At 40.5% G+C, this 20,983-nt stretch overlaps 1 protein-coding gene across 6 annotated transcripts in view; it reads left to right on the top strand.

Annotated features, from left to right (window-relative positions):
- The window catches only part of OSBPL1A (oxysterol binding protein like 1A), a 70,910-nt gene that overhangs the window by 23,688 nt on the left and 26,239 nt on the right, over positions 1-20,983 (top strand). For all 6 annotated transcript variants that reach the window (XM_064507311.1, XM_064507315.1, XM_064507310.1 and 3 more), the window contains 3 exons: positions 2,552-2,633; positions 4,554-4,660; positions 20,753-20,915. In XM_064507311.1, coding sequence (XP_064363381.1) covers positions 2,552-2,633; positions 4,554-4,660; positions 20,753-20,915 — 352 coding nt within the window. The remainder of the gene's footprint in view (positions 1-2,551; positions 2,634-4,553; positions 4,661-20,752; positions 20,916-20,983) is intronic.

Here is a 20,983-nt window from a genome sequence, read left to right as displayed (position 1 = left end):
TCAGCTGCCTTTGAAATAAAAATATTTTCTATAGAAACACATTTGTGATGCGTCACGGAGTAGAGCAGGTACACAGTTCACATGCCAGCTTCGTTCTTCAGTTCACTAGAGTCTCAGTCCCTGTTTCGCCAAGGATTGAAAGGGGCTAGAAGGGATGGAGGTGTAAGTAACCTGAACTGAAACTTAGAAGAAACTGTGTAGCAGAACTTCAAACTTTCTTTTTTTAAGGCTTCTTGGCAGTCTGCTGCTGTGTGGGGAAACTGTAAATGGGAATATCCAAAATAGTAGTGTGTACTTCAATGCTGCAGCTGATTTAACTTTCAAAACAGCTTCAATTTTGTGGAAGAGATGCTCTAGTAGTGTGTGTGATTTTGTATGTTATATTTTAGCAATCTTATGAGAGTTCTGATAGGTGATTTACTATTATCTTTGATGCCTTAGAATTATATGACTTCAAACCATTTGAAGGCAGATTGGAGTATTGTAAATGTGAAAAGGAGAATATTCAGACTTTCTCAAGCAAGTTCGGAAGAGCCTTTAGGCAGGCCTGGGAGTTTGACTAAAAACTCAGGATTGTTTTTTTAACTGCTGAAAGAATCGTTTTGCTGAATCCCTTCCTGTTGCTTGGTAGCCCTTCATGTTACAGCTTCCTCTATTGTTAGAGGCTACAGTTCCACTAATCTTCACACATTTGCATCTGAGCTTCAATGAAGGCATATGAAAGTGCCAAAACCTGTCACTCTCTGGTAAAACTGCATGGGCAGTGTTGCAGCACACAGACCTTTCTCCTCCTCTTCTCTTTCCCCCCAACTTCAAGGCCAATAAAAGTGTGACTGTTAGTGATATCAATTCACTGTCAGTTCGAATTAAGCCTTTACAAAATACCTTCTCTGCATGTTCCCTTCCACCATGGCTACAATAGAGCACTACAAATCTCTCTTATTTCCACTTTGCTTTGAGTTAAGAATGCTAGAGTAGCCATAGCAGCTCAAAGCAGAAGTCCTGCAAGGTGATTGCTAATCACCAACAGAGCATAGTAGGAGACGTCTGAAAGGATAGAACAAATAGGGGAAGCATAGAATGACTTTCTGCGTTCTCCCAGTGTTTTGGGACTTCTTGAACCTGAGGCATCAACTAGATGTTCTTTTTAATGCCCCTGGATCTGTGGTCAATGATTTTTTGCCTTTTTTTTTTTTTTGGTCAGTTTATATTTTTGTCCTGTGCTTCTTGCTGCAAGAATCTATACTGTATCATTGTGTGCAGCTGCCTGATGAGGACTTGGTGCCTTCCAGTTCTTTTGTTGTGCTGTAGTGAACAAAAATCAGTTATGTGCTGAGTGGTGAACTTTAATAAACTCCTGTCTTGCAATTGGCTCTTCTTTCAAAATCCATGATATGGGCAGATATGGAATTATGCTGTGTCAGTGCCATTCTTTTCCTCTTCTAATGCTTTTGTCTTCTTGACTGCTGCTGAAAATAGACACGATAGTTCTGTGGCGGTATCCACACATCAAAGGGCCTTTTAGAAGAAGTGACAGGCTCTGGAGTCTATCGCTCATGCAAGCTACTCTGCAGGTATTGAGACATTCCCTGCAAAAGGAAAGACTACAGCGTTGCAGAACAATTCTGTATGTTCAAATCATGTCATACAATGAACAAGCCAGTCATAATACATCTGGAAAGGGGGATATATGTCCAACAGGATGTGCTTCTTTGGGTGTGCGTCTAGCTAATGGACAGGTCCAGAGCCTGGCATTTGAAGTTCACTCAACTACAAAGTCTACAGTCACTTTTGTACTTCATGGTTTGTGGCAAGATCTTGCCCAACAATGGAATGGGAAAGACAAGCTAATATAAGTGCTTCAAAATGTAATTTGGATAGAAAAATGTCCTGCTTATCTTTCTGAGGTGGCTGACTGTAATGTGGTGAATAAACTTTCAACTGTCCAAAGCTGGCATTAGTGTCTACTCATAAATTAGAATACCACTGCATTAATTTTGTTTTTACTGGAGAAGAAGCATCTTACAAGGTCAACAATGGGTGAATAACACTGCGCTTGTTCTGCTAAGCTTACTTTATTAGATCTTTAAAAGCTTCTGCTGTGAAATCCCTGGTGCTTGAAGGCTGTGTATTGGTCTCTAAAAGTACAGTTGTTTCAAGCGATGGCTGTTCCTGGATTATCAAATTTTGTTTAACTAAAAAGGTGGAGAGGACTGGAAAGGTGGTGCATTCAACATAGTTCTTGGGTTTAGTTTGCAATGCTAATTTTAACAAAAGCTGGTCAGTTATATCATGCAAATGGTTCTTCTGTTTGCTTTGCATGTCTTTGAAGGTACTTGAAGTAATTATTTTCAGTTTTAATGTAGCAGTCTCTTTCATTGGGATTCTTTGTTAATGTTTAATGCTCTCCAGGTTTAAAAACTTCAGTATACTTAAGAGAAATGTGTGTATATGTATATATGTATGTATATATATGTGTGTGTGTATATATATAGATATATGAGAATATATATACTTAACTATTTCAGAAGTGCCTTTTTCTCTCTTCCAGAAAGCACAGGCATGCCAACAAAGACTCAGCAAAGAGATTTCAGACTTCCTTGCAATGGTTAAATCTTTGGATGCTACAAAAGGTAAAGCTGTTTAGTTTTATAAAATGTTATCTGTTACCAGGCAACTCATTCTCCTTTTTAAGAAGCACATACCTTAACTTCACTGAAATTAAATTTTCAGGAGATTGCAGATATAGGTCTGTTTTCCTTACTGAAACAGATTCAAATTAAATAACTTAATTAGAAGAACTAAGATTTCAGATTCAGAGAAACAGCTAGTAAGTACTTTGACTGAAAAATTTTATTGGGGCTGTAAATGTAGTGAAATTTCTCTTAAATATAGCTTTTACTAGATAGTATCATAGGAATATGAGGTAGGGCTTCACTTTCGTCAAGACCTTTGAAAATCTGTAATTGGTGGCTTTTTGCAAAGCGTAAATGGGCTCTGCAAGGTACAAAGAGCTAGCTGCCTCACTGTAGGTTCCCACTCATAACTTGCGTTACAGTGAGTAGAAACACAATGTGACCTCTCTAAAGTATTTGAGTCCTCTAGTTTCCTCCAGAGGAATGCAAGTTTCTGATCTAAAAGGCCTTCCATGTGGAGCTTCTGAAAGCTTTAGATTAATCAGAATGGCCATCTTGGGTCTAGAAGATATTTATAATTCTCTTCCTAACTGTCTTCCAATATGCTATTCAGAATCCAGGAATCTTTGAGATTTATGCATGGTATTTATTACAAATAAAAATGGCTCCAGCATTCAGTGTGCTGCCCTCCTTTTAGAAGTACTAGCTGTTCTTGGTAGCTGCTGTAAATAAGGACTCCAAATTTCAGTCAGTAGTGAGCTTTGATATCAAAGGCAACAAGTAGTTGGATACATACAGTATATTGAGGACCGCACAAGCACTATGATTGCAAAATAAATGCATGACTGCATTTATCATCACTGGAGCTCTTAATCTCAATTGCTGTGACATTAGCCTGAAGTGCATTAGCGCTAGACTCTATCTATATTTCTAAATAATGTCAAGCTGGAAGCTGAGGCTTTTAGATACTTACTTTTATTGCAGCTAGTGTGCTACCTGAGAATGGCTTGTGTGACAGACTTGCCACAGGCACTGTCTCTTCCACATCTTTAATATGTGGAAGCTCGTGGATCATCACTTTGTTTTATGACTGGATGTGTGAAGCAACAACCTGAACTCTACTTACTTTCATACTTGTACAAGTACAGTTATTGGAATTTCCAGTTTTATCATCTGAGGAATTGCCGCACATCACAGAAACTTCAAAGATGAACTCAGCCCAATCAGCTGGTAGTTATTTAATATTTATGATAGTGTGCTTCTGGTTCTAGACACATAGCCTCATTCAGAAACAGTCACACAGGTCAGGATGTGAAGTGGCACTGCTATGGAAGCTGTATTGCTTATCCCGGAGATGACTCCATGAAAATAAGGCCTCCTTCCCCTTTTGCTGACCAATGTCCTTGTTGCTCCCAGTCTTTTTTTTTTCTAAGCTAATTTTCCAGCTCCACTGTGGTAAGCTTTTTCTCTCCTATATAATACAATGGCAGAAGGCAAAAAAAATGCACTTACCACACTAGTTCATATTAAACCAGTGCAGTATCCTTGTATTTGGATTTTGGCTCCTGCAACTCTGAGGCTTTTAAATCTAGAAGAAGGTTAAAAGGAGAGACTGCTGCTAGTCAGTCTTTCAATGTGTTGCTGCCATAGCTTACCTCCTCTGTTTTCCAAGCCGTGTTGAAAGAGAGACTTGATCTATTCATGTGCCTTTTATACCAATACTTGGGAAAGGATGCAAGAGAAAGAACTTGCTTTCCCTCAGTGCTACATTTGCTTGTCCTCACACAGAACTTAGTGCTTCAGCCCTCATGTAGAATATGAATGTTATGTTTGTGTTGTTTAGAGGAGAAAATAAGGGAAAGTATCCTGTGGTTTACAATGTCCTTCCTAAAGCTACTAATGTCTTGATGCTTTCAGGAATATCTTCTCCCCTCCTGCAAAAAATTGATGTGGTCTCTGAAGTATCCCAGGAAACTTGTGAGGCCCTGGCTGACTGCCTTAACCTATTCACAAAGCAGGAAGGGGTATGTATTTTGTTGTGTGGGATTCTAAAGGGTCTGAATAACTTAGGATATTTTGCTAGCTCCCTGCTTAACTGCTATAAACAAATACACTTACAGAGCTACATATTGCTAGCAAGCTGTCTTTTTACATACTCAGTGTCTAGTGAAAACTCATGCCTCTAAAGAGAGAATAGCTAAGTTTTTTAGAAAAGCATATCTTAGTATTGAGCATTCAGAATAGACCCAGATCTTGCTTATAAACGACTGTTGAAAATGTTCAAACTGAATGCTTGAATTCAATAAAACAGTTGCTTTGCTAATTTGAAGGTTACTGTATTGAGGAAAATTCTTCTCCTTTTTGGACTGACTGTGAGGTGCTGAACAGTATTGCTTCTGAATTTGTTTTTCAGACCATGTGCTTAATGGGTGTATGAATGGTACCTGTTGGACTTTCGGCTTTTCTGGTGATAAATACCTTGTATGGTGTTGAATATAGTTCAAATGCTTCAATTTGGGAATGTGTGATATGCTCATTAGTTCCAGAGCTAGGAGATTTTTTTTTTCCTTCTCCCTCTAGAAGATACATTAGTACCATGGAATAAATGCGTCTTCCTGAATTGTGATAACAGTAATTCTTCAGTTTGTCTCTTGTTATCATCAGCCAGCTGTATTTCAAAATGAGGTTGTGTTGGTGCTGTTAGGTCTCCTGTTATTAACAGTTATTTAACAATGAGCCCTGTTGTCTAGGCTTGCTTTACAGTTTTTTGTCATTCTTTTCCAAAGCTTTTTCTCTCCGGTCACAAGTTTTCTGGACTCACTTGAGTCAAGCTCCAGCAGAGGGGAACAAGCATTGCTGTTCTTACATTGGGTTTTTTCTTCCTATAAGAAAATCTAATATGAAGGTTGCCAGTTCCATTTGTGGATGAGGGGAAGATTGTTACAGTAGTGGGTGTAGTGTTAGTTAGTATTCCTTAATTGTGTTGGCATCTTGCTTTGAATAAGACTAAAATATCTTTCTAGAGTGGAGTGTGGCAAAACATATGGTGAAATTGTAATTTCACCTTACTTGAACTCGGACAGTATCAGTAGGTGTTAGAGCCCTTATTTCAATCTGGAAGCGCATAGATTTGGCCACCAAGGGATCGGCTGAGGTACAAACTTGAATTTCTGCCATAGCTAGTAAAAACAGTCCCTTATGACAAAGAGGAAAGATGTGATCATAGTCTTTTGTGTTTTGGTATTTTTAAACTTCAAAGTATTGCAGTTTCAGAGTATAATGGAGGCTTTTAAAGACACCACAAATTCATAAGGGAAAGGAATTGCAGCCGAGATGTCTCCTTAAGAGTTGAATCTCTGAAAAAAAGTTATATTCCTTAAGCATTACTGCTCTTAAACCGACAGCATTTTTTTTGTTGCCTTTTATAAGACAGAACACTGCTCTTTACTATCTGGTGCTGATTTCTAGGCTGTAGTTCTGTTGGCTTTGCCAAAGCAATATATTGGGTTCTGTATTACTCAGTGATATGAACCCAGGGAAATGCTTTAATATTCCTTTAAAAGATGTTGAATAGAAAAACATTACTCTGCTGAAGTGGTCAAACTCTAATGTAAAAACACTAAATAACTCTTTAAAAAAATCTTTTGCATTTTTTTTTTTTTATGATCAATGAAATTAAGGCTTATGTGTTTTAAGTGTTTGGCAGGCCAATTCTTGCTAGGTCAGAACATGGGAGGTAGCTGTTTCCAACCGAGCTTTAGGAAAGATAACTCCACAGCTGCTTACGGGCTTCTTTCGTGCTTGTCCTGCTGTTTCCAGGCCTCTTTCTTCACCTGTTGGGCTGCTTCATTGCTGCTCCAGTTTCTGAGCCCTGCTGCTTGTCCTAGGGGGACTGTCCTGAGGGGATTTCCTCCTTGAGCCCCGGCATAGAGATGAATTGCTTGCTCCACAGTATCTTTCAACCACGTTGTGCGTGTGCCCTGAAATCTGTTACTCTTCCTAAACTGAGCGTGTTCTCGGACTCAGCACCGTTTTATCTCGCCTCTTTAAGCAGAATTCTTTTTCCTGCTCTAGCTTAAATTGTCAGCATGCCAGGGGCGGCTGCAGGCTTCAGCAGGGGTAAACAGGGCACACTTTTTGGCTCGTGGGTGACTTCTTTGCTGCGGCCGGCCCGCTTCGCTGCGTGGAAATCGTAGCATCGTTATGCCACACGCGAACGAAGCCGCTCAAACTGCAGCTTGCGCTCCCGCTGCCCGCGGCCTCGCCTCGCCCCCCGCAGCCGCGGCGGGGGCTGCGCTCGCAGCGGGGCGCGGTCGGCGTGCGGCGCCCCGCGCGGCCGCCTGTGACGCCACAGAGGGGGCGGCGGCGGGGGGGCGCCCGAAGAGCGCTGCGGCGTCGTGCGCAGCGGCGGCCCCCCCGCGGCCGCGCGGCAGGCGCTAGGACCCGGCCGGCGCTCCGCGGCGATGTACCGGGGCGCTTCCGCGGCCGCCGTGGCGCGGGCTGCGGCGGGGCCGCCCCTCGCCGCCGCCGCCCCGCTCCGCCCGCGGCCGGTGAGCGGGCGCCGCACTCCCCGGCGGCGGCGGCGGGGCGGGGCAGACCGGCGAGAGCCGCGCTGCGAGCCGGCTCCTGCTCCTCCTTTAGGGTCGTGCGGAGCTTTTGGGGGGCTCCCCGCCCTTTTCCTCCTGCAAGGCCTCCCCGGGCCGCCGCGGTGCCCGGGCTGCGGGGCGGGGGGGGGCGGCGTGAGGCCGCGGCGTGGTGCAAGGTGACGGGGCCGCCGTGCCCGGCTCCGCGGCCGGCAAGGTCTGGGAGCGGCTGCCCTCCAAAAAGCGGGTCCGCGGTATGTAGCGTGCGCGGGCTTGCTCGGTGCTTTTTTATTTATTTATTTATTTTCCGTCTTGACATTGGGATGAGCCGTTCCGTGTCAAGCGCAGAAGCGGCACGTGAGTCCCAATACTTTTGTGCAGAGCGATGAGGGAAAGAGGAACGTAATTCAGCTGCTTTAACGCGAGTGTTTATTGAGGCGTTAGTGTCAAGCTAGTGTAACTTGAAGCGTTTCCCTGCAGTGACTTTGGCACAAGGTTAGTAAGTACTGTTTTGAGAGCAGGACTTCCCTTGCACTATTTCGAGCAGATGTTGGAACCTGTATTCTAAAAGCAGTTTGATTCTGGTATTTTTATATTCTCTGGTATTTTTATATTATGGTAGCAGAAATTTAAATTAAGCATCTGACTTCATCTGTCTTTGCATGCTCTTATTTTTGCCGGACTTCTTGGATAAGTTTAAAATCTGTTCTTAGTATTTGAGCACTGAAGCTGTATGAACCTGAAAGGAAAGGTGGTTTTTAAAGAAATCTGTTTTTTTTTTCTTTTTGGGGGCTTGCTGCTTTGTTAACCAATGCTGGGTAAGTATGCTGATGAGTAACTTGACTCTCCTAAGTTTCACTTTTACCATCAAAGGTTATATTTAACAGTAAATGCCACATCTTCATGCATGACTTGAGAACAAAGAGCGGTTGTAAGCTGGTTTCATTTGCAGTCTGCTATTGGCTCAAACATTCCTCCCTTGTTTGTAGGTGTTGTGACTCTTTATACTTTTTTTTCTTCTTCAAAAGGGGATTTGTTTGCAAGCTGAAAACCTTAAGCCAGTGAAATAAGGGATTCAGAAAAAGACAGATTTCTTCATCTCTTGATTTAAATGGGTTGTATCTACACCTACATAGAGCTTATGACAACAAATCAAGCTTGTCGTTTTTTGCAGGAACTCTAAGGTCAAAAAAATGTAGGTCACAGTCCTTGAATTAGTTATCGTTGGCATGGTGTAACATGCTGTCTTTTGTATGTATAAGTGACGTAGTGTAAAGAAGTGTAAATAAGAAATGTGCATGCAGTTCAACTAGCAAATGTTAATGACAGTGTAGAAGTTCAGTGTACTGCTTCAGTTTATTTCACATTTCTTGAATATCTTGGGGACGTAATTGAATATCCAAGCATTAGGTATGTTTGTGTGCCTTTTTGTGAATGAACATATGCATGCTTTTTAGAATGCAAATAGTTGTCTTTAATACTTGTCTGCTACATGGCCTGGGAGACATGGGTGAGGATGGTTGTTATTGCTTAAATCTACTACCTTACTGGATTGTGAATGAAGAAAATGCCTGCAAGCTGTGTCCAGGTGACTTCTTAATGAGATTTTTGTATCAACTGCCTTGGGTAGAGATGAGGGGAGTAGCAACGACACTCTCTGCAGTCGGGGGAGAACTACTGATATGAGCACCCTGAGCAAGTCTGTCCAGAAGAGCCCTGCAGTCAATCAGCAGTCCCTTTCCTGCCTGCCACCTGGAAAAGCATACTCAGCTACATTAACCTTTGTCAGGTGTTAAGAGTGTTTGGAGTGTGGGAGGGATGAGAGGGATCAAGTGAAATTAGGGAAACTAAGAAAGTAGGTAATTTTACAATTTCTGAGATATGGCTGGAGAAAGGATAGTGTCTTTCCTGGCCGTTGTGTTGGACCTAGAACCGCAGAGGTCCTTAGCCCCTCTAAGCAGAGAAATACAGGCACTGGTTTTGTGACCTTTTCTCCTTGTACTCACATACAGGTGAAAGTCCTATTCTTTTTGCTTCCCTTCAATCACTGGAACACAGCCACGTGATCCTGTGCGATAGATATGTTGTCCATTCTGCTCTGTGGCTCTTGCTGAAAGTAACGGAAACTAAGGCAAGAATCTCAGGGTGCTGGGGCCAGTAGGCAGTATCGCAAACAACTGAAACACTATGTCTATTCAGCTTGTAAACTTGGAAGGAGGAGAGCAGTTTTCAAACAATTTGTAATTGCACTGGGCACACAATAAGAAGTATCTGGTATTGAGGGATTCAAATTAAGGTGTGCCTATTTCAAGAAAATATCAGCCATACCAATCTCTAACTTGCTTGGCCCTATTTTTTTCCTCCCTGCCAAGTCTAAGTATTCTTTTGCTAGAAATATGGTATCTAGTGTAGATTAAATCCTGTTCCAAAATAACAATTCAAAGATTCTCTATGCTAAAACAAGTGTCCAGATAAAGAATGATTATATTTATCCCTCATACAGGGGAACATAGGATACAATGCACTGTGGAATGATGTGTAGGCATGGAATACAATAGAAGAAGGCTATTGAAAAAGAAGTGTTTTGGCAGATTATTTCTGTCTTTACTTGAATACCGAATGTTCTAGTCATGCCTTGATGATTCTTGCTGCACTAATTTTGGGGTGCTTTACATACACATCATTCTTCTGCAACTTCTAAAGGTGAGATGGACAAATCAGAGCATCTTGGTAGTGAAATCTGTCCTGATGGCGTAGTGTTCTTCCTTTGGAAGCGTTTTCTTTCTTACACTCTACTGCAGCCTTGCAGGCAGAAAGCAAATGATAGGTCTCTGAGGACAGTGGCCTTGCCAATGTTACGCAAAGGAAGCAGTTCAGTGAGTCCAAAGTATCCCAGGGATAGGGGAGTTAGAGCTTAATGGTTTTCAGAGACTTTCCTAGAGCAGCCAAGACTAAGTTAGATCACCAGAGTGGGCAGAGAAGCTAGGCAGCAGCCCAGACAGAAGTTTGATAAAATAACAAATATTGGTGCTCCATTCAGGGAGAAGGTAAGTAACCGTTATTGGTTCTCTTTTCTGAAAGGGTGCTGTGTGTATTGACAGAACACTTAAATTTCAAAGCAAGTGATAAGGTGCATGATGGAGTGCTGTACACAAAAGGCTTCTGGGCTGCAGAGAGTGCTGACTGACAGGAGGAAACCTGGGTATTACTATAGGACAAAAGATGAATGGTACTCGTTTTTGTAGTGCAGCAGGGCTACTGTTCTGGTATAAGTCTCAAGATTTTTTTCCTTAAGAATGAGTGCTTCAAAAGTTAACCTTTTCTTTGTAGCGAATGATGTGTTTGAATATAGTTTACTGGCAAGGTGGCTTATTAACTTGTAGTGACAGTGGAACTCCTGCTGACTTTCAGCTTTACAAGCCTGTGCAAAAGCTCATCACACAACTTGTCTGAAGGTATTCGTCATTCAGTGTTATATTGCCCAACTCAAAGCATGCTGCTAACCTGTTTTTGCACTTTCTAGAGTGTATTAATGCTTGTTCAAAGCTTGTAGATTTTATGTGCACACTTACTTGGTGGTTGTTAAATTGGAATTAGTTCATGGGCCTCTAGAGATACATGTTGTAAAAAGCATGTTACTTTGTAATGAAACCTCTTCTATCTATGTCTCTTCAATGCCAACTGTGAAGCTTACTTCTAAGGTCTTGTTTACAAATTGTTTGGGGATCTTCTTTTTTTTTAGTGCAAGAACATGGAGAAAAGACTTAGTTAAGGTTGTAGGAAGGAAAGATCAAGCAACAATCAAGTTTAGTGGAATAGAATTTGATGTAGTAAGCTTTTTAAATAGAAATTATTCAGGTCTGTGTTCTATGAATGTATTTGAAAATGGTGCTGCTCTTTCTGTGTGTGAGGAAGCTGACAGCTGGGAGCAAAAAGAGAAGTACATAAAATAGAAATTCTGTGCATGTGTTCTTGCTTCTTGTTTTTACTGCTATGAAGATACTGTTTTCCTTTTCTCCATGCTTGGAAAACAAACTGGAATGAGGAGGTTACACATTCCTATCCTTCTAGTTTCATCATGGCTTCAGAATGGCGTATAAAGCTGATGAGCTTGTTTTTAATTTGCTGGCCTAACGTCTATCTGACATGTTTTGGAAGAACAGATGAGAAACAGAGTTCTGAAACTTGTTATCTCGCAGACAGCCAGTGTGTAGTCTCAGGTAAAGACTGATACCATTTCAGAAACAATTGAAGCAACAGAAAATAGGATTTAAGGCTGAATCTTTGTTCATAGTCCCCTACCTATTGCTGTTATGATGTTTTGTGCACAAGTTTGTGAGATACAGGACTGCAAGTAGGGCTGAGTGTTCTGGTGTTTTTTCTTTTGTTTTTGTCTCTCTACTGCATAAAATATCAGCATGCTATTTAAGTGCTGGACTGGGTGACTGTAGTCAGATATGTTTACTAATTCACTGGAGATTTACTCTCCTCCTTGACCTTTCCTTCTTGAAACTTCTGTTTTTTATAGTACCATTTTTCTTGTAAGGTTGATAAAACTGGTTTCATAGAATAAGAGTTAAAAATCTGTATCTCCACAATTGAAAAATTAATTTCACTGGGCCTGTCCACTGCGGTATATTATTAACACTTGTGTTTCTGAGAGTGATATGATATATAACTTGTACATTTTGTGTGAAGCTGTTTGGAAGGCATCATCTCTGAGCAGTACGAGTAACTTAAGGTTATGTATCATTGAACTGCTATCAAATCCTATTAAGTTTGCCAGTGCAGTGGGATTTTTGCTTTGTTTTACTTGGCATCCTAAAACGTGGATGATTCAGAGTTAAGGTCTCTCATCCTATGGCTCTTGTCCTGCTATGGTAGGCTGTCCATGTGCTACTTTGCCACTTTTCCTTGAATAAAGGAGGTTGGTTGAATCTAACTTTACTTTTGCCCTGTTCTTTGTCATGTTTTTAGATGGTGTGTTTTAGTCACTTGTGGTTCCCTGGAGTATGTGGGTCTTCAGCTGTGAAGAGTAAAACGGATGATCTCTTATCTAGGGTGTCGTAGCTGTGTGTGCGTCTGGTTTTTTTTGTTGTTGTACTTAAATTTTACCTGGCCACATTTGTGGCTTTTCAGTCAAAACTACTTTTTTTTCCACTTGTTTATTCAATGATTCCTCTGAACTGATAGCATTTTCATAACAGAGGTAAGCCTTTGTGGAATTTGACCTCTTGTCTGATTTTTCATCTTGTGAACTGAGCATGTACTTGTTGGCCTTCTTTCCCAGGCTGCCAATGGCTTGGAAAGCTTTTCTGTTTTTAATACTAACATTCAGACTTGTGTTATTCCTGCTTGCTGTCCTGTGCAGTGAAGAAATGCGTTTGTATAATGCTGACTGCTGAGTCATCGGTGTTACCATTAGAATTGGTAAATGGACTGTGCAAAAGTGTTTATGTACTGAAAATAAATCACTGCTACTGTAGTTTTCCTTGAAAGTACGCATCAGGTCAGATTGTCAGTGAATGTTGGTAATCTCTTTCTCCGAAGAAAACTCGTACTGTTCTTAATATCATCCCCTTTTAAATGCTTCAGTGGCAGACCTGAAAAAGAAGTGTGTTCGGTGTTACACAGATGGGCAATGCAGGCATGTGCTCACCTGAGGATTGCTGATAAGCACACACAAAACAAATGATGCTCAATTTATAGTGAAAAGCTTGAGAGTTGAAGGTTGCTGCAAAGGAGTGGTAAGATACAAAGCCTCTTATGAACAAAACACATCCATTTGTTCTGAATATCCTGAACAGTCCAGTGCCAAGAGGACCTCTAGCTTTTGATGCAAGGATAGCCTTCATTTAGATATCTCTTGTCTTTATAGGATGCCTTTGAGTGTGACAACTGTGATGACATGTTTACTTTGCTCTCATAGTTAAGTCAGTTGGAAGGTAAATGTGGACTCAGTCACTGGTATTAGACAGGAAAGTTTTCCCTCCTCTCATGCTTGTCACTGCTATAGTATTAATATTAAAATTCAGATGTCAATGCAATAACTCTAGGATCCATGGATAGACTGGGAGACTTTATCAGAATGGCTTTAAAGTATGCCTATCTGAAGGAAGTCCATGGCCTACATGATAATGTAGGGGTACCCCTTAGCTTGGAAACGGAAACAGATTAGCTACAGAAGCAGACTAAACTTTTTCATCCTCATCAGAGAGGTCTGTGCTGCAACAACTGTACTGCTTTTTCAGCATCAGCTAGTTTAGGTATGATGTTTTTCCCTTGAATGGAAAGATGACTTCCCATTAAACTTGAAAGTTAATAGTGTCACTATTGCAAGTCTCATTACTCTTTTATGAGTCAAGAGCTATGATGAGGGGGAAGGGAGAACAAAACTATTGTCACCTTATCCAGGAAGATTCAGTTTAACTCAACCTGAGCATCAGCCTCTATGCTTTGTGATGGTCTGCCATAGCAGAAGAGCACCGGCAGGTACTTGGAAAAATTTGAAACTGGTAGACATGAAGAAATGGCACAATCATATGTGGAGATTTTTTTTTCTTTTTTTGATGGAGAATAAGCATAAGTTGTCAAGATAATTCTAGGTAATGTGATAATCCATATGCATCTGTAGTTTTTACCTTACTGCAAATGCTGACAAGACTATTAATTGTGGAAATATTCTATGTTATGCATGTGGACTGTCTACACACCTGGTGAAACACCTTGCTGCAGGGTGAAACAAATCAAATTCAGGTGAAAATGCTGACTGAGCCTTTAAGACAATCTGAAACCATTGGCAGTTGTGCCTGTGGATAGCTAACACCTAGCTGGTGGTTAATAACTTGCATCTTCTCCACCTCTGAAGCCATGTTTCAAGATAAAGGCTAAAAGCTACCTTCATGTGTGTACTATTAGCAGAGATTTACTGCTTCACTGGTGAGAATTTGTGCATGAATACAGGCAGGTAGTTGGAGTATAAGAATGTCATTTTGGTGCTGTTGGCTTTTCTTCAAGCATCAGCACAGTCTACTATAACCCATACTGTTTGAGACAGCCTAAGGAGTCTATGTGTCACAAACCAGTTGATAACATAATCTGTGTTTTTGACTCTGACTTTACTCCCAAACTAAAATTTATAGAATCTTGAAAGCAACCTGTCACTCTAAGCTACCAGATTCTGTGTTAGTTTGGGATGGGAAAACACTTGGCTTTCCTTAGATTTACGCTTGCCTCAAATCTCCTACCTTTCGGTTTTATTTTAGCAACTTGTGGCATTTACTGGAGTTCATGAAAGAGATTACTAGAACTTTAACCAGGGCTCCTTCTTCCTGTTCTGGCTTGTAGGTGCTGCTGTGTTGCACATTAGGGAATGACAGATAAAAGCTTTATCAGTAAATAGCTTTACTACAGTGTTAAGTCTAGACAAACTGGTTGTTCATGGAAGATTGCATAACTTGTATAAAACAAGCCTGCTTCTCTTTGCTCCATTCTTGCTTAGCCACTGGTCATGCGAGAATCGGAGTAGCAATGGATAACTCTCAATTCTTGCAACAAAAAGTAATAAAACCCCCAGACAGAGGTAAAAGTGCTTGAGATCATTCATAAGGAGAGATGATTTGTTTCACTGAGTGACAGTATTTGTGTTTGGATTATCCAGCTGTTTCGCATAGCAAGGATGAGGGTTTTTAGTGTTGTTTTGTAATGTAATAGTAGGTATTATATTTCAGGATAATCGTAATGTTTCTACGCTCTAGCAAAAATGAGAACTGGGAGGCTGTAATTCAGCTTTTAGTCTCAATATGTGAATGTCTTTTGCTATTCTGATTTTAGACTGTAAACTTTCAGTTTATCTATTCAGAGTATCTGAATTCAGAGTATCTATTTGCCCTAAATCCAGGATGTTGAGTATAACGTACTCAGATTTCAGGATATGCCTTATCGGCCTACCTAAGACCTACCTTATGCCTGCCTGCTGTTGTCTGCTTAAGGATAAGGCCAAAATAGTGTCTGAAAGGAAAAAAATCTCCTTAGCGAGAGACAAACTTCTTAATGCCACGAGTCATTCTAAAATCACTGCTAGAATTGGAATTTTTGTGCTTATGTATCTCTCGATGAAGTCTGACCTTTTAATACTGGAAAGCTGAAGTGTATATTCTAGGATGTAGTAACTGAGGATGCCTCACACCTGTGTTGTGAGACTCAATATTGACTCCTGTCCTGTCTGGGAGTTCAACTTTTTAAATAGTCTGGTTAGCATCCAGATTTGTTTAAGCACTTCTATTCTGAAATAAAAACTAGCAAATAAATTGACAATTGACATTGTGAAGTTTTTTTTCTCTCTTGATTCAGAAGAACCAAGAACTTAAGGTATGCTGTGTTTTAATTCACTATTCTAATGCTAAAAGCAGGTAGCCTGCACATTGTTGAGGTGTCTGTATTTGTTCCATGCCTTGCTTGCAATGTGTTGTTTTTTAGATGGTTTACTTGCAGCTGCAATAGCATGTTACTGAGATGTTCATTTATTAGCTGAGCATCAGTGGTGTGACTATTTCCTACCCTACAAAAGTGCCACTGTTGTTGAGCCTTAGTTTAAATTAAAAGCATTGAGCGGCTGCACAAAGCAAGTATTTTGTGTATTGTACTGAGATGCCTTCAGGAGGCACAGAAAAGAGCCTTGGTTACAGGCTATGTAGATACATTTCAAGGCTTATGGATTAAAAAAAAAAAAAAAAAAAGGGAGGTGGGAGGGAGGTCTTCTGGTCCACCTTACTAGTCTCCCACCTACAGCATGAAAGCTGAGGATGCAGAAAGGAATGGGACTGGTGTTTGTGACATTCAGAGAAGCTATTTGATGTTTTGGAATAGAAATGTGAACTTTGATTTTTTTTTTTTCCCCCCGCTAGTATTATGTGGTGAAGGAGTTACCTTTTTAAATCATGCTCTTGTGAGCACAGTAGCATAGAAAGACAGTTGAAGTGTCTGCATATAGCCTGTTGCTTTCCTTTAAAGGAAAAAAGGGAAAGAAGGAATGGAGCTGTAGCCTGACTGCTAAACTAACTGGATTCTACTCTTTAAATTCACAGTTTAGTGCTTAAAAGCCTGAAGGGCTCTAACGTTTACTGAAAACTGTTGTGGGTGGACTCCGTGTTCAGTTAAACTATGGGTGAAGTCAGTTACCTCAACTTGGGTATCAAATCTCCAGTTGGAGAAGTATTGAAAAAATAAACAAATTGCTACACTGATATAGATACTGAAGTCTTGGTGGTTCTGTGTCAGTGTATCAGGTTATAGTTGTGTCTGTAGCTGTAAGGTTAATGACTGAATGATTGCTTATTTCTGTGAGACAAAGCTAGGTAGTTCCCACCAGATTTACAATTGCAAGTCTGATGTTTCACTATGATAACATTATGTTTAGAGGTAAAAACAATGCTGATCTCAACTGTCATCATCTTAACAGTGTAAACCCATCAAGTCAGCCTTCTTGATGTAGTGCAATTGCTCTTGTACAAATAGCTCCTGGCAGGGGTCGAGTTCGCAGAGCCCGTGCGGATGAACCCCATGAGACCCCAGCTGGCTTCGCATGGGGCTCGCTGGGACGCTCTGCGCTGCCGCCTCTGCCGGTTCTGCTGAAAGCTTACAGAGCTGATGGTGGCACTGGCATTGCGGGGATCAGCTGCAGGGATAAAAAAAAAAAAAGAGATGACAGCTATTCCATAGCTAGAGGATGAGGAGCTAAACGCAGTAAGATGTGAATTACCATCTGTCCTTTTCGCAGCTCAGGCACAACTACAAAAAGTATGGAAGCCACTGCTATGGCACAGCATGTGCCTTACGCGGGCTATCAATAGAACGTCTCGTCTGGTGTTTTTCTGAATACGCCTAGACTGGATTTCTGGAGCTGCGTATACAGTGACATCTGCAGCATTTTGGTGTGATGTTTACTACCTTATTTTTAATTAAGTATTTGTACCACTGTGTGTAAAACACAGTGAGGCATTCAGGTAATGCAGCTTCACAAAATCAGATGGTGTTTCACTGAAGTGTTTTGGTCTGTCTGCTTCCATTCTAATAGACCAAAATGTGTATGCATCTGAAAGCTGATTTTTTGGGGGGGTTGTTTTTTGTTTGCAGTCAAGTTTCTGCTTTATACATAGGTCCTAAAGATTTTGTGTGAGGAAGTATTTTTAAAACTAGCCTGGAGGTTCTCTCTGTACTTTTGCAGTTGTTTCTGTGTCAAGACACTGAAGAAAGACAGGATGGGGAAGAAAAAGCTTTGATGGAAAAGAGGATGAAGCTGAAGTGTCAACTCCAAAAATGGTGATAGAGTAGGAAGGAACATGGAATAATTCATCTCAGAACTTAAATATTGGCCATGTCTTGTGAATCAAAATAGAGAGCAGTCCACTTCTTACGTTTTGGGAAAACCTGTATATTGATTAGTCAATGATGTCGTTCAAGAAACTTCTGCTTTGCAAATACTGCAGATACGTCTGGATAGAAATCTTTCTTGTTATGCTTGGAAGAATGGAGACTGCATCCCGTAGTTCTGGGGAAAAAAAAGGCCTCTGCAGTCAAATTACTACAGGAAGATTTTAAGAGATGTATCCGGTCGATAATAAGAAGACAAAATGGTGATATCACTTACTTAAGCATACTAAATACACTCATAACTTTTTTGTAAAGCAGCTTTATTTCAAACAAGATAATTTCTCCAGTGCTGCCTATATTTAAGTAGATTACATGAAGATGACACTAGTTCTATTTGGGCAAATATGAAGCTTTTTTACATGTGAAATCAGTCAAATACTGGTAGTAGAACCATCTTTTTTTAGTTCTCACGTCAACACCATTGAATTGTTTTGATTGTTAAGGATGCAGTTACTGTTATTACAGATAGTATTTCCAGACCACCGCCCTTTAAGAGCTGCTCATGTAAACTCTTACCCTGCAGGGACTTCTTGTGGGCACCTCTGCGTTTGCTGAATGTGTAGGTCATCCTACAGGTTGAGTACTGTTGGCAAAGGTTTTGTATCGGACTTTGATCTCCTGCCCTCAGCTATTGAATTAAGGCCGCTATAAAACGAGATCATTCAAATATGAATGAACATTTTTAAGCTGAAAGCAACAAACTTCAGTCTGAGCATGTTTTCTTTTATTCCTAGCCTTTGTTTCCTTACGTAAGAGATGAGGTTTTTTTCCTGCCTCCTGGTAGTATCAGTGCTTTACTGTGTTTGGCAGCTAGGAAATCTGGAAATACGTAGAAAAATGAACCTTACTGTTAGGAAATTGGGCATTTGTTTTCATTCCATCTTCTGCAATTACAAATAACTCTACATAACAAGAGGACAGAGGAACCTTAAAAAAAATTTTTACAGACTTTTTTTTGATCTCAGGTCTGTATTTGTATTACCTATTTAGTTGCACTGCCATGCTTGGTGGATGCAGGAAAATATTCGTCTCTGGTTTGTTAGATATACTTTGATTTTCCTTTCTGTTTGCTGTTAAATAGCATTGAAACTTAAATTTTTAATATTTAACATCACTCCAAATTACTTATCAAACCAGAACGGAGGATGAAGGCATCTAATTCTTCTGGTTTTAGTCTAAAATTGCAAATACCATATTAATAACTCGTTTCATTTTGCTGCTGCTTAGTAATAATGAAAAGCACCACTTCAGTCCTCACCCTTCCTCTCTCAGGTGTGTGAAGTACAAATGTTGTTTCTATAAATGGGCAATTCCTTAAATGATTTGTTCTGCACAGAAAAATCTCTGCTGAAACTGCTTAATACCAATTCTTTTATGATGCGGCACATCTGACTTCTATGAAACATTGCAGTAACTGGCTTTGCTGGAACCTTCAAAGTGAACTTTAACCAAAAGTGGCAATAACTTGTCTACATTTTTTTCATTCTGTTCAAGGTGGAACTGTTAGGCAGTAACTGACTTAATGATTATATTGCTTTCAATTAGCAACCCAATTTCATTATCTTTAGTTATCATTTATTTGAATTGCCTCCCTACACTCAGAGCCTGGCAGCAAAACCAGCTGATGTAGTAATTGATGCAACTGAGGGGGTGAAAATTTCTTCCACAGATCTTTCTCCAGAGGATATGCTACTGCCAGAAAAGAAGCTTCTCTGGAAGTGGCAAATTTGCTTTAATGTTTCCTTTCTAGCCTCTAAATTCCCACCCTCTCATTTGTGCCCAGTTCTGAATCTGCTGTTTCGGTGGTTATTATAAGTGAGGGGGCTGAAACCTCTGTAGGGAAATAGAAGCTGTTATTAGATCTAGAACTATTATATTAGAACTGTTTTTTCTTTGAGAGTTGCCTTATAAATATAGTTGCTTATGCTAACACTACTTGAAGTAAAGTTATGATGTAGAAAGTAACCAGAAAATGACATACGAACGGTTCCTAAATTAGGTTCAGAAAGACAACGTTGGTATGTGTATAACTTGCTTAGGAAAGTAAGTTGTCCCTATAACTGTTCCAAGAGATTAATTGATATGTCCTTGCAGGTTCTTAGTGGAGGGGGTATTAGAGTTGTAAACTGTCCTTTGAGAATAAACTAGAGGACAAGGCAATAGTTGGGGATGCTGAAAGCCTTTTAAACAGAAACAAGAATGGTGAGAAGGAGAGGGAGGAAGAGAGTAAGTCATTTGGTGACTGGAGGAAAATGGCACGTGACAGCCTTGCTGGGTTGGCCGAAGAGGGCCTTCAGGAGTCATTCATGTAAAAATTCTCTCCACTCCCCTAGGAGAAAGAAGAGGCAGGAAAGCACAGACAAAAAGGGAGAGGAAATAGGAAGGACATGTTGCTCTCCTGTTACTAGTCTTGGACTCAAGATGCAGTTAACATCATCCTCTCTGGTGCTGGTTGCATGTGTGGGCTTAAAAAAACTTCCACCATCTGGTGGCCGGTTCTCTTTTCAGTTTCTGGCTCCTCTGTAAACTGTTCTGGGAGCAGGGAGGGAAAGCTGTTTATATCAAAGATAAATCAGCTAGTAGAAGAATCTCTTCCATAACCTCGTTCTCTAATCCTCAGGGTTGCATGTTTTCAGCTCATAGTTCAGTTGTAGTTATTTGTAGCTGGCATTCCCATTTGCTCTGTAATTCAATTCAGATGATGCCTCTTGGCCCAAATTAGAGCTGACTAGTAGAAGCAGCCTTGTACATGTAGAAACTGATCACTATAGCTTCATGGTTCAGGTCATCCAAGTAAAGAGTTGCAAGTATTTCCGCTCAGATTTAAGGTGCAGTTGTCTGACTGGCTTGTCGTGGAATTTTAATTTGTTCTATCAAATTTTATTTGGCAGAATTCTCAGTTACTGAAAAATGCTGAGGTATAACCACATAGTGGTCACAGAAATATTGTAATATTCTCATTAATCCATGTGGCTTCAGTTTCAGCCATTTGCCTTTGAACCAGACCAGTTACTTATTTATTACAGTCTATTTTCTGAATTGCTTTGAGCTACACATTCCTCAGAGAGATGAGATTTTATTCATACATGTATCTACTTATAGGTGAGGAATTTGAAACTGGAGCATGAGCAGGAGAAAAACAAGATCTTGTCAGAAGCATTAGAGACGCTAGCCACTGAACACCATGAACTAGAGCAGTCTCTAGTGAAGGGATCTCCGCCTCTAAGCATCATCAGTGAAGAACAGTTCTATGATGCTGTTTCAGGTAAGTAATGATGTCCAGAATACGAGCACTTAGGAAGCCTGTGTGTGGTGATCGTGTTAGGGAGCTGG

Source organism: Dromaius novaehollandiae, chromosome 2 (assembly GCF_036370855.1).
Source record: "Dromaius novaehollandiae isolate bDroNov1 chromosome 2, bDroNov1.hap1, whole genome shotgun sequence".
Lineage (NCBI taxonomy): Eukaryota > Metazoa > Chordata > Aves > Casuariiformes > Dromaiidae > Dromaius > Dromaius novaehollandiae.
This window is presented reverse-complemented; position numbering and strand designations above follow the sequence as displayed.